General features: G+C 43.1%; 1 protein-coding gene across 1 annotated transcript in view; it reads right to left on the bottom strand.

Moving 5' to 3' along the window:
- Window positions 1–1,196: 1,196 nt before the first annotated feature.
- Window positions 1,197–13,254, bottom strand: part of LOC139375917 (gelsolin-like) — a 37,884-nt gene continuing 25,826 nt past the window's right edge. The window contains exons 6-17 of the mRNA XM_071117879.1: window positions 10,792–10,881; window positions 10,353–10,485; window positions 9,999–10,087; window positions 9,466–9,681; window positions 8,441–8,574; window positions 7,648–7,738; window positions 5,778–5,948; window positions 5,447–5,621; window positions 4,968–5,083; window positions 4,691–4,768; window positions 4,509–4,569; window positions 1,197–1,837 (exon numbers count right to left, since the gene is read on the bottom strand). Of these exons, the coding sequence (XP_070973980.1) occupies window positions 1,677–1,837; window positions 4,509–4,569; window positions 4,691–4,768; window positions 4,968–5,083; window positions 5,447–5,621; window positions 5,778–5,948; window positions 7,648–7,738; window positions 8,441–8,574; window positions 9,466–9,681; window positions 9,999–10,087; window positions 10,353–10,485; window positions 10,792–10,881 (1,515 nt within the window). The 3' untranslated portion in view covers window positions 1,197–1,676. The remainder of the gene's footprint in view (window positions 1,838–4,508; window positions 4,570–4,690; window positions 4,769–4,967; window positions 5,084–5,446; window positions 5,622–5,777; window positions 5,949–7,647; window positions 7,739–8,440; window positions 8,575–9,465; window positions 9,682–9,998; window positions 10,088–10,352; window positions 10,486–10,791; window positions 10,882–13,254) is intronic.

The following is a 13,254-nucleotide window of genomic DNA, read 5'->3' as shown; positions in this document are numbered from 1 at the left end:
TGTCCATCAAAGCTCCCACAAGACTGTCTGATGAGCTGTTTGATGAAGGGCACATGTCAATCACACCATGCGGCACTGCTATCAATGATTTATATATACACTAGATGACCAACAGAGGGCTCTGTTTTGAAGCCACCGCACCTCCGTCTTGGCACTCCCCCATCTTTGGAATAATATATTTTGTAAGCTATAAAAATGCATTTATTAATGTCTAAATTTGTTTTTGCCACATTTATTCTATTATAGACATTTTAATGCATGCCATTAAATTATATTATCTGAGCTGTTACTGTCCCCCATATTTTTTTGTTTACATGTAATTTTTGCCTTGAAAAATGTAATTGAAATACTGTAGGATTCCATTCATTCCTATGGAGGACTGCTTATTCTGAGGAGTACCAATATGGCCGACCGGTGGCTTCAAAGCCAGCAGCATACTACCCTGCATCCCACTGCTGGCTTTCTTCTGAAGCTAAGCAGGGTTGGTCCTGGTTGGTCCCTGGATGGGAGACCAGATGCTGCTGGATGTGGCGTTGGAGGGCCAGTAGGGATCACCTTTTCTTCTGGTCAAAAAAAATAAATCCCAATGCCTCAGGGCAGTGATTGGGGACATTGTCCGGTGTAGGGTGCCGTCTTTCGGATGGGACGGTAAATGGGTGTCCTGATTCTCTGTGGTCACTAAAGATCCCAAGGCAATTATTGTAGGGGTGTTAACCTTGGTGTCCTGGCTAAAATCCCAATCTGGCCTTCATATCATCACGGCCACCTAATCATCCTCAGCTTACAATTGGCTAATTTGTTCCCTGTAACTATTCCCCAGGTTGTTGCTGTAAATGAGAATGTGTTCTCAGTCAACTTACCTGGTAAAATAAGGGTTAAATAAAAAACAATACATAGCATTAGCAATCCAGGGTTTATATTAATCATTGACTGCCACTGTAGATCTAAAGGTGGGAAGAAGGAAGACAACGCCGCCTAGCCAGGTGGTGTGTAAAAAGATAACATCCTCTTGAGGCAGTCTTCCGTTGTTGAGGTACTGTGGCTGTCTGTTCTCAGTTTTTTCCACTATTTGACTAACTTCAGACGAAAGATAAATGTTACATGGAAGAGGTTGTGCTGATGTTAAAAGTATGATACCTTGGTCTGCTGTCGTTCCTATCCACCTGTCAACATAGAAAATATAGGCTACCAACATGTTCTCATTTCTAGAGTTTCTCTAGAAATACTAGGAATTTAATTGAAAAAGCCATCCATAATACCATTTCAGAATCATCGAAAGTAATGTAAAAAAAAAGAAAAAAGAAGAGCAGACATATTTCTCCGGCAGAGATATCCTGTTAAAATGCAGCATGCTTTCAAATGAGACCTAAGTCTCAATGGTAATCACATATCATGACTTCACAAAGTATAACAAAATACTCGTTGGATTCAATAGACTACTGGAATAAACAGGCTCCAAAAGATAAGGTTTTTCTCTGCTCCAACAGCAGATAAAAAAGGCATGCTAGGTAAATGTTTCGTATGAGTCTAAAATAGACAACGTTATGGCATAAAAACAAGTCTAATTAAAATAGCAGTCCAGGGTGTTATACTGGTACTCTGATCCAAAGAGCAGGGCGGGGGAATGACATGCGTATGTGTAAGTGCCAGATAGGTAAGGGGGTGGAGTTTGGCATTTAGAAGCGGGCATGGATTATCTTCAGAGGGTCTGTTTCCCACATTTTGGGGTCCCACGCCTGGAACCAGCCAGTGAAGGTTGGGGGTTCAGCCCCCTGTTTGATGGTGGTGATGGACAGTCCTTTGCGTCCAGAGGGGTCTGAGTCCACATAGTCCTTAGCTAGAGAGGGAGGGAGACATTAACATTAACAATGTCTACACTGTATTTCTGATCAATTTGATGTTATTTTAATGGACAAGAAATGTGCTTTTCTTTCAAAAACAAGGACATTTCTAAGAGACCCCAAACTTTTGAACGGTAGTGTGTGTGTGTATATATATATATACAGTGGTGCAAAAAAGTATTTAGTCAGCCACCAATTGTGCAAGTTCTCCCACTTAAAAAGACGAGAGAGGCCTGTAATTTTCATCATAGGTACACTTCAACTATGACAGACAAAATGAGAAAAAAATCCAGAAAATCACATTGTAGGATTTTTTATGAATTTATTTGCAAATTATGGTATTTGGTCAATAACAAAAGTTTCTCAATACTTTGTTATATACCCTTTGTTGGCAATGACAGAGATCAAATGTTTTCTGTAAGTCTTCACAAGGTTTTCACACACTGCTGCTGGTATTTTGGCCCATTCCTCTATGCAGATCTCCTCTAGAGCAGTGATGTTTTGGGGCTGTTGCTGGGCAACACAGACTTTCAACTCCCTCCAAAGATTTTCTATGGGGTTGAGATCTGGAGACTGGCTAGGCCACTCCAGGACCTTGAAATGCTTCTTACGAAGCCACTCCTTCGTTGCCCGGGCGGTGTGTTTGGGATCATTGTCATGCTGAAAGACCCAGCCACGTTTCAACTTCAATGCCCTTGCTGATGGAAGGAGGTTTTCACTCAAAATCTCACAATACATGGCCCCATTCATTCTTTCCTTTACACAGATCAGTCGTCCTGGTCCCTTTGCAGAAAAACAGCCCCAAAGCATGATGTTTCCTCCCCCATGCTTCACAGCAGGTATGGTGTTCTTTGGATGCAACTCAGCATTCTTTGTCCTCCAAACACGACGAGTTGAGTTTTTACCAAAAAGTTATATTTTGGTTTCATCTGACCATATGACATTCTCCCAATCTTCTTCTGGATCATCCAAATGCTCTCTAGCAAACTTCAGACGGGCCTGGACATGTACTGGCTCAAGCAGGGGGACACGTCTGGCACTGCAGGATTTGAGTCCCTGGCGGCGTAGTGTGTTACTGATGGTAGGCTTTGTTACTTTGGTCCCAGCTCTCTGCAGGTCATTCACTTGGTCCCCCCGTGTGGTTCTGGGATTTTTGCTCACCGTTATTGTGATAATTTTGACCCCACGGGGTGAGATCTTGCGTGGAGCCCCAGATCGAGGGAGATTATCAGTGGTCTTGTATGTCTTCCATTTCCTAATAATTGCTCCCACAGTTCTTCAAACCAAGCTGCTTACCTATTGCAGATTCAGTCTTTCCAGCCTGGTGCAGGTCTACAATTGTGTTTCTGGTGTCCTTTGACAGCTCTTTGGTCTTGGCCATAGTGGAGTTTGGAGTGTGACTGTTTGAGGTTGTGGACAGGTGTCTTTTATACTGATAACAAGTTCAAACAGGTGCTATTAATACAGGTAACAAGTGGAGGACAGAGGAGCCTCTTAAAGAAGAAGTTACAGGTCTGTGAGAGCCAGAAATCTTGCTTGTTTGTAGGTGACCAAATACTTATTTTCCACCATAATTTGCAAATAAATTCATTAAAAATCCTACAATGTGATTTTCTGGATTTTTTTCTCATTTTGTCTGTCATAGTTGAAGTGTACCTATGATGAAAATTACAGGCCTCTCTCATCTTTTTAAGTGGGAGAACTTGCACAATTGGTGGCTGACTAAATTATTTTTTGCCCCACTGTATATATATGACACACCTACTCATTCAAGGGTTTTACTTTATTTGTACTATTTTCTACATTGTAGAATAATGGTGAAGACATTAAAACTATGAAATAACACATATGGAACCATGCAGTAACCAAACAAATATTAAACAAATCAAAATATATTTGAGTTTTGAGATTCTTCAAAGTAGCCATTCTTTGACTTGATGACAGCTTTGCACACGCTTGGCATTGCCTCAACCTGCTTCATGAGGTAGTGACCTGGAATGCATTTCAATTAACAGATGTGCCTTGTTAAAAGTTCATTTGTGGAATTACTTTCCTTCTTTATGCGTTTGAGCCAATCAGTTGTGTTGTGACAAGGTGATGGTGGTATAAAGAAGATAGCCCTATTTGATAAAATACCAAGTCCATATTATGGCAAGAGCAGCTCAAATAAGCAAAGAGAAATGACAGTCCATCATTACTTTAAGACATGAAGGTCAGTCAATATGGAACATTTCAAGAACTTTGAAACTTTCTTCAAGTGCAGTCACAAAAACCATCAAGCGCTATGATGAAACTGGCTCTCATGAGGACCGCCACAGGAAAGGAAGTCCCAGAGTTCCCTCTGCTGCAGATGGTGGTTACTTTGAAGAATCTAAAATGTATTTTGATTTGTTTAACACTTCTTTGGTTACTACACAATAACATATGTGTTATTTCATTGTGTTTATGTATTCACTGTTATTCTATAATGTAGAAAATAGTCCAATAAAGAAAAACCATTGAATGAGTATGTCTATCCAAACCTTTGACTGGTACTGTACATAAAGGTCCTTGTTTGATTATATAGATACAGTTAGAGATCATGTTCTCCTTAATCAGTTGTGGCCTCAGTCTTCGTCCTGGGTAGGGGCCACTGTGAAAGTTTGTTTCCCTGCGTGTTTGTCCTACCTATTTTGGGTGCTCCAGTTCTCTCTTCTGCATTTGCTTCATTGCCAATCCAGAGGAAGATCTGGCGGGAGTCCAGAAATGCTGTTAGTTTATAGACTTTCAGATTCACTCTGCATTGTATTTTTAGAGCAGAAGATGAACACGCTTGTGAATTATGATATGGATGGGGGAGCTTCACTCACCTGGTCCCAGGTGTCCAGCAACATGACATCATCAGTGGCCAGGTCAGTCTGTTGGAAGTCTCCAGGAACCTCTTCCACCTGATGATTGGAGGATTACAATATGTTACAGCACTTTGGAACATGGGCACATTTGAATTTTGCATTGTACTTTGTATTACCTATGCCTTTTTCTCTCCTCCTGAGTGACACTGAATTCCCCATTGGGGATGAACTGGGAATATATCTATCCAAGAGAGTTAGTTACGTTAGACACACTCAACAACAATCCATCACTTACACTGAGGCATCCGGTCTTGTTGGAGCAGCCAAACAGGCGTGGAGGTTTGACCATGTTCTGCAGACTCTTGGAAGTCTGGTACTCCTTCTTCCCTCCCAGGGCAGACCAGAACCCAGCTAGGACAGAAAAGACCAGCATGGATTAGTCTCCTTGGTTGTTTGGCACTATATAGTGTTTTGTTGTGATTTGTCAGGATGTGTGATGTTATTTCTTTTCTGTCTTATTTAGGGGCACATTTCAATTGTCTAAAGTTGTTTCCTCTCCATGTAACCTTTCCTTCATCAACACTCATCTGAAAAAGTTGCTTTCCCATATCCTGTGATTTCAGGCTGTAGATGAAGGATAAGACAAGAAGAAGAAGCCACATTTGACTATTGAGATGCACCCCATGTCATACTATTGCGATCCAGCCAAATTAATAATATTAAGATGCACCCCACTTAATACAATAAACCTGTAACACTAGATGGAATCCTTACCTGGCTCCTTGCCCTCAGACACATTACTGCCACTGCCACCCAGGAAACCCACAACATGCTTGGCGGCGGACATTTCCTCCTCACTGGCACCCACCCCTCTCCACACAAACATGGCGGTGGGAGATTTGAGCACAAACACGTCATTGGTGTTCAGGAAGGAGGCAGAGGGCTCTACCTGAGAGAGAGAGGAGAACGAGGTGCTCAGAAGTTCAGTCATTTTGATGGTTTAGGCTAACAATTGTTAGACACTTAATCTTCCTCAAGCAATCACACACACAGGTACAAAGTGTGGTCCCAGTTTGACACACATACACACACACGGAGAACTCACCTCTACAGCTCGTGTAGCGCGGGTGGAGGATTGACGAATGTGGAAGAGGCGGGTGCTGCCAGTACCCGACTGTCCTCCTTTACGGGACGTCCCTCCATTATGGACCATCATGGGCTTGCCCTGGAACAGGCTCATCAGGTGGGGAGGTTCCTGACCCTGGGTCACACGCACCTGGAGGGGAAAATGGACACTTAATGATAACTATGTAGAAGAAAAGCCATTCTAAAGTGACAGGTAATTCTGGTGATTAAATTTTTAAAAATTGCCAAAGATTGCTTTCCTTATTACAATATACTGTCATGATGGAACCTTATGTGTCAATATGGTAACCATTAAAATTGTACACACACTGGAAGTAAAACAAAGTGTGACTGCCCTCTGCTGGACAGTATAAAAACACTTTCCACGCAACTATTCAGTCTATAAAGACAAAATCCACACGTGGTTCAATAATATCAAATCAAATCAAATCAAATCTTATTTGTCACATACACATGGTTAGCAGATGTTAATGCGAGTGTAGCGAAATGCTTGTGCTTCTAGTTCCGACAATGCAGTAATAACAAGTAATCTAACTAACAATTCCAAAACTACTGTCTTGTACACAGTGTAAGGGGATAAAGAATATGTACATAAGGATATATGAATGAGTGATGGTACAGAGCAGCATAGGCAAGATACAGTAGATGGTATCGGGTACAGTGTGTACAAATGAGATGAGTATGTAAACAAAGTGGCATAGTATAGTATAAAGTGGCTAGTGATACATGTATTACATAAGGATACCGTCGATGATATAGAGTACAGTATATACGTATGCGTATGAGATGAATAATGTAGGGTAAGTAACATTTATATAAGGTAGCATTGTTTAAAGTGGCTAGTGATATATTTACATCATTTCCCATCAATTCCCATTATTAAAGTGGCTGGAGTTGAGTCAGTGTCAGTGTGTTGGCAGCAGCCACTCAGTGTTAGTGGTGGCTGTTTAACAGTCTGATGGCCTTGAGATAGAAGCTGTTTTTCAGTCTCTCGGTCCCAGCTTTGATGCACCTGTACTGACCTCGCCTTCTGGATGATAGCGGGGTGAACAGGCAGTGGCTCGGGTGGTTGATGTCCTTGATGATCTTTATGGCCTTCCTGTGACATCGGGTGGTGTAGGTGTCCTGGAGGGCAGGTAGTTTGCCCCCGGTGATGCGTTGTGCAGACCTCACTACCCTCTGGAGAGCCTTACGGTTGAGGGCGGTGCAGTTGCCATACCAGGCGGTGATACAGCCCGCCAGGATGCTCTCGATTGTGCATCTGTAGAAGTTTGTGAGTGCTTTTGGTGACAAGCCGAATTTCTTCAGCCTCCTGAGGTTGAAGAGGCGCTGCTGCGCCTTCTTCACGATGCTGTCTGTGTGAGTGGACCAATTCAGTTTGTCTGTGATGTGTATGCCGAGGAACTTAAAACTTGCTACCCTCTCCACTACTGTTCCATCGATGTGGATAGGGGGGTGTTCCCTCTGCTGTTTCCTGAAGTCCACAATCATCTCCTTAGTTTTGTTGACGTTGAGTGTGAGGTTGTTTTCCTGACACCACACTCCGAGGGCCCTCACCTCCTCCCTGTAGGCCGTCTCATATGACCTCACTTGTGAGTGACTTAAATGACTGGACACCAATGCAGCAGCTGCCCTTGCCAAAAGATCATCCATCATGCCATCGGCTTTATGAAGGACGATAAATGAAACAGCTTTGGCCTATTCACTTATAGTGCTTAGTCCAGTGACCTTACGAATCTAAATGTCACACCGTTGTACCTATTGCTCAGGTGCTTTTGGACTGTGAGTGTTGGGGACATGGGGATGAAATGGAGAGGATAGAGACCCACCTGAACAGGGGCTCCTCCCATAGAGTCATCCAGCTTCACCGTGAGGAAAGCAGAGGCTGCCAGCTCATCCTGGGTGCACTTCAGCCCCTGCCTGACACACACGCAGATACAGATGAATAAACACAAAAACACACACACGTCAAGCCCACCTTATTGAGACCTTTCTATAGGTATCGAACATGCACTACTACAAGTACTGAGTCAGTTTTGCCATGATTATTTCAGATACATCCTTCTTTATGAACTTAGACTAGGATAACACATATAAGGGTTTCAGAATATTCCAGAACAGGTTGGGGTAAGGTAAAATACCCCGTTGGTGTGATTTGTTATTAATGATGTCACGTACACACACCGGGTTTCGATGTAATTTGCACTGACCAGGTGGCAGATGCACAGTAGATGATAAGGTGTGGTAGCCTAGTGGTTAGAGCATTAGGCCAGTAACCGCAAGGTTGCTGGATCGAATCCCCAAACCGACAAGGTCAAAATCTGTCGTCCCTGAGCAAGGCAGTTATTCCCTGGGTGCCGAAGACAGGGATGTCAATTATGGCAGCCCCCCACACCTCTCTGATTCAGAGGGGTTGGGTTAGATGCAGAATATACATTTCAGTTGTATAACTGACTAGGTATCACTTTTCCTTGTAGAGAATGTCATTTGAACTGTCTATATGTAAATAAAGATGTTGTGGATGATGTCATATGTACTGACCAAGTGTAAAGTAGATGATGTCATTTTAACTGTGTATGTCATGTTTATAGCATATTTTTGGATGATGTCATATGTACTGACCAGGTGTAGATGATGTGCTGCTCCCTGCCTCCCAGCCTGTAGCTGTAGAGGATGAGGTAACAGTCTCCTCCGTAGAACTGGCCATAAGAGGAGGGATCCACAGCCACCTTATCACCATCCTCAACACGCCAGATCTGAAACCAATAGTATAATTTTCCATGTGTATGTTGCTGCCCTGATCTGTTTGAAAAGTCCCCAGCACCCTGAGTGACCCTTTGCTTCAAAACCTTGTATTTACCAGGGCTAGTTTTCCCAAAAGCATCTTAAAGGCCCAGTGCAGTTAAAAACTTGATTTACCTGTGTTTTATATACAGTATATTTCCACACTATGAGGTAGAAGTAATACTGTGAAATTGTGAAAATTATGATAATGATTATGCCCTTTAAGTGTAAAAGCTGTTTGAAAAGACTGCCTGAAATGTCAGCCTGTTTTGGTGGGATGGAGTTTTGGTCTGCCTGGTGACCTTATAAGAAAGAGAGTTCCAAACCTCTCTGCCAATAAAAGCTAGTTTTCAGTTTCCCCTCCCTACTCAGACCATTCCCAGAAGGTCCTAGCTAATTTCTTGCTTGAGAAATTCTCTTTGCTCTAAGAATCTATTTTAATTGAAAACAATCACAGTAAGGTACTTCATTGTTACACAAAAAAAAATGGTTGCATGGGACATTTTAGGCTAAGTTCATTGTTAGAACCTTAGTAGGAGAATTGTTAAATCTCCGAGCTGTTTCCCAAAACCAGCGTTATTAACATTGCACTTTAAAAAGCTTGTAATCTAACGCCTGCCTCAGACCACTCTTAGAACAGCCAACTGCATCGTTCGATTCTTTTTAGCCCTTCCCGCATCACTGTATACAGACTTAGTTCAGCGGTCTGAAACATACGGGCAGTGAGCTACATCTGGTCCCCTAGCCAATTTAGTGCGGCACGTGGTTGTCTTTGTAAACATAAACAGCCAGACCCTGGGCAAAATGACTATGAGAACCCTCACTTAGTTATTTCCATTGTAGTCCAGTGTTGTGTGTTTTACCTGGACTTTGCCCTTGCCGTCGTCCACCATGTTGTGCTGGGCGGCCATGTTGTTGTTGGAGTGGAGGGTGGAGGCGTCGAAGGGCACTTGCTCCACCTTGGCGATGCGGCCTATGGTGTAGGCCTTACTGGGGCCCGTGGTCTGGTCCTTGTCCTTCCAGTCACTGAAGAACTGCTTGAACAGAGTGGTCTCGCCTCCTGCTGGTAGTACCTGGATCTGCAAGGCCGAAGAAAAAGGAAGAGTCAGTTGTTCTGTTGTTTACCATGAACCTCGATTTCCTCTCACATGCATTCCAATAGCCAATTGATAATCTAAACTTAGTAGTGTGGTTATGTGAGACTAGTTCACTATCAATATTTGTTTTCAATTCATTATTGTTCAACATTTTAAGTAACTTTTTTTTTTTAAAGTGGACATAGCTAACAACATTTTGAACATAGCCTAGTAGTGCCTGAGCAAGACCTAGCAAAGGTCCAAATGTTTTCATCCATGCTCAGTTAAAAATGTTACTTCACATTATTCCATCAGTGTACCTGTGTCTTGTCGGAGTAGCCTTTCTCTTTGATGAACTGCTGGGCTGCTGACATGGCTGCTTTGCGCTCGGCTGCATTGGCCTTGGGTCCTGTGATGGAGGTAAGATAAAGTTGATTAATCATCAACACATCTCAACAATACTCTAGAAACTCACAGCTGTGCACAGGGATTTAATGAACATTTACTCGACAACTCATTCTGAATCTCGCACTATCCTACACAGTAGAAGTAGAAAATATGTTTTACGTTTTTTATATATGAATCACTTTTAACTGCATTCTATGTAAGAAATGTGTTGCATAGGTAACGTTTGATATCCTGGCAAGTGTTTAAAAACAGTGGAGAGGACTAGCCTTTCCATACGAAGACGTTCTTGTCCACTCCGTTGTCCAGGATGTAGCACTCCTCGGCGGTCAGCATGGCCTGTTTGAAGGGGCTGGACGAGGCCACCACCGACGACTTCATAGAGCCAGAGGCATCGGAGATCTACAAAATACACAGAGATGAGATATCAATAAATACATACATTTATACTGTACATATATTGACCCTTGAAAAATAATTTGTTCTTCTCAAATGGATCCTTAAATAATATATACTAAATGTTATGAACAACTAAACACATAACGTCCTAGATTCACAATGCATGTGAATGAGCTTGAGAGATCAACAATGTGTGAGCACTGAGATGGACAACACCATTATCAAGAGAAGAGAACAATGAGATAGGAACAACAATTACAAATCATTATACTGATGTTGAACAATCAAAGGTGCAGTAACATCAGTTACCATGTAGAGGGCACCCTTCTTCCTGTTGGAGGTGTCCACCTTCTCATCATCAGGGGTGCCAGGGGGGATAATGGGTTTGGGCCCCAGAGCCTAGGACAGATCCAAAATGGAGGATTAGTTTCATACAGAGACAGAGCAATGTTTCTCTCTCTCTCTCTCTCTCTCTCTCTCTCTCTCTCTCTCTCTCTCTCTCTCTCTCTCTCTCTCTCTCTCTCTCTCTCTCTCTCTCTCTCTCTCTCTCTCTCTCTCTCTCTCTCTCTCTCTCTCTCTCTCTCTCTCTCTCTCTCTCTCTCTCTCTCTCTCTCTCTCTCTCAAAGCTTTTGTGCCCACATATATTCCCACGGCGAGAGGTATTTCATTGTCCAGGGAAGTCCTCATCAATGCATAGCACCATTTTATGATATGGCATCATCGTCACGTCCAACAATGGAATATTTAAATGTTATTTGGATACAGTAGGTGTGTAAGTAATTTGCTTGTGTGTGTGTGTGTGTGTGTGTGTGTGTGTGTGTGTGTGTGTGTGTGTGTGTGTGTGTGTGTGTGTGTGTGTGTGTGTGTGTGTGTGTGTGTGTGTGTGTGTGTGTGTGTGTGTGTGTGTGTCGCTCTTATATCCAATAGTTCTTCCCGGCCTAAAAAAAACAAATGACTGCATAGTTTCCTAAGGACTCTAAGCGAGGCAACCATCTCTGTTGGCGCCATCTTGTTTAGGGTTAAGGTTAGAATTAGTGTTAGAATTAGGGTTAGGCAGAGTTGTGGACTCGAGTCTGAATCGAATCACAAATTTGATGACTCGAATTGATAGAAAAAAAAATTACTTGGACTTGGAGCCCCTAGACATGGGACTTGAATTGAATTGAGACTGATGACAAGAAAGTATCTGGCCAGGTTTTGTAATTTTTTTGTCACTCATTTTGTGGATTATTCACACAGCCAGATACAGTAACCGCTGCATCACCCTTGATATACAAAATAACATGCAACGCTACGGTCACAAGACGCAAGCCTCCTAATTGTCCCTAGAATTTCTAAGCAAACAGCTGGAGGCAGGGCTTTCTCCTATAGAGCTCCATTTTTATGGAATGGTCTGTCTACCCATGTGAGAGACGCAAACTCGGTCTCAACCTTTAAGTCTTTACTGAAGACTCATCTCTTCAGTGGGTCATATGATTGAGTGTAGTCTGGCCCAGGAGTGGGAAGGTGAACGGAAAGGCTCTGGAGCAACGAACCGCCCTTGCTGTCTCTGCCTGGCCGGTTCCCCTCTTTCCACTGGGATTCTCTGCCTCTAACCCTATTACAGGGGCTGAGTCATTGGCTTACTAGGGCTCTTTCATATCGTCCCTAGGAGGGTTGCGTCACTTGAGTCGGTTGAGTCACTGATGTGATCTTCCTGTCTGGGTTGGCGGTTGGTAAGTTGGTGGTTGAGGATATCCCTCTAGTGGTGTGGGGGCTGTGCTTTGGCAAAGTGGGTGGGGTTATATCCTTCCTGTTTGGCCCTGTCCGGGGGTGTCATCGGATGGGGCCACAGTGTCTCCTGACCCCTCCTGTCTCAGCCTCCAGTATTTATGCTGCAGTAGTTTATGTGTCGGGGGGCTAGGGTCAGTTTGTTATATCTGGAGTACTTCTCCTGTCCTATCCGGTGTCCTGTGTGAATTTAAGTATGCTCTCTCTAATTTTCTCTTTCTCTCTTTCTTTCTCTCTCTCGGAGGACCTGAGCCCTAGGACCATGCCTCAGGACTACCTGACATGATGACTCCTTGCTGTCCCCAGTCCATCTGGCCGTGCTGCTGCTCCAGTTTCAACTGTTCTGCCTGTGATTATTATTATTTGACCATGCTGGTCATTTATGAACATTTGAACATCTTGGCCATGTTCTGTTATAATCTCCACCCGGCACAGCCAGAAGAGGACTGGCAACCCCACATAGCCTGGTTCCTCTCTAGGTTTCTTCCTAGGTTTTGGCCTTTCTAGGGAGTTTTTGCTAGCCACCGTGCTTCTACACCTGCATTGCTTGCTGTTTTGGGTTTTAGGCTGGGTTTCTGTACAGCACTTTGAGATATCAGCTGATGTACGAAGGGCTATATAAATAAATTTGATTTGATTTGATGCAGCACAAATATCAAATTGGAGGGAGAGAGGATTGCCATAATGATAAAAAATGATGACCCAAATCTTGTTTGGTGATCAATAATATTAACTGTGTACTTTGCAAGCTCACCTGCAATGGGGCATCAATTACTAGCATAGGCCTAATGGTCTTCTGGCATGTAGGCCTAACAATATCTTGAAATTGATAATTTACTTATGAAGCTTTGCGTTTGGAATTTGTTGTTAAAAATGTATTCTTACTATTGCAAAGACTCTCGTCACTCACGCTCTCCAAACTCCCGCCAGTGGAGAGCGCTTTTTTTCTCTTGTTGAAATGTTTGCTGTTGCTTTCCCACGTTTACATTCACAGGCCCTATG

This window comes from Oncorhynchus clarkii, chromosome 20, assembly GCF_045791955.1.
Source record: "Oncorhynchus clarkii lewisi isolate Uvic-CL-2024 chromosome 20, UVic_Ocla_1.0, whole genome shotgun sequence".
In the NCBI taxonomy this organism is placed as follows: domain Eukaryota; kingdom Metazoa; phylum Chordata; class Actinopteri; order Salmoniformes; family Salmonidae; genus Oncorhynchus; species Oncorhynchus clarkii.
Note: the sequence above shows the minus strand (reverse complement) of the source record. Positions and strands in the feature narration are given on the sequence as shown.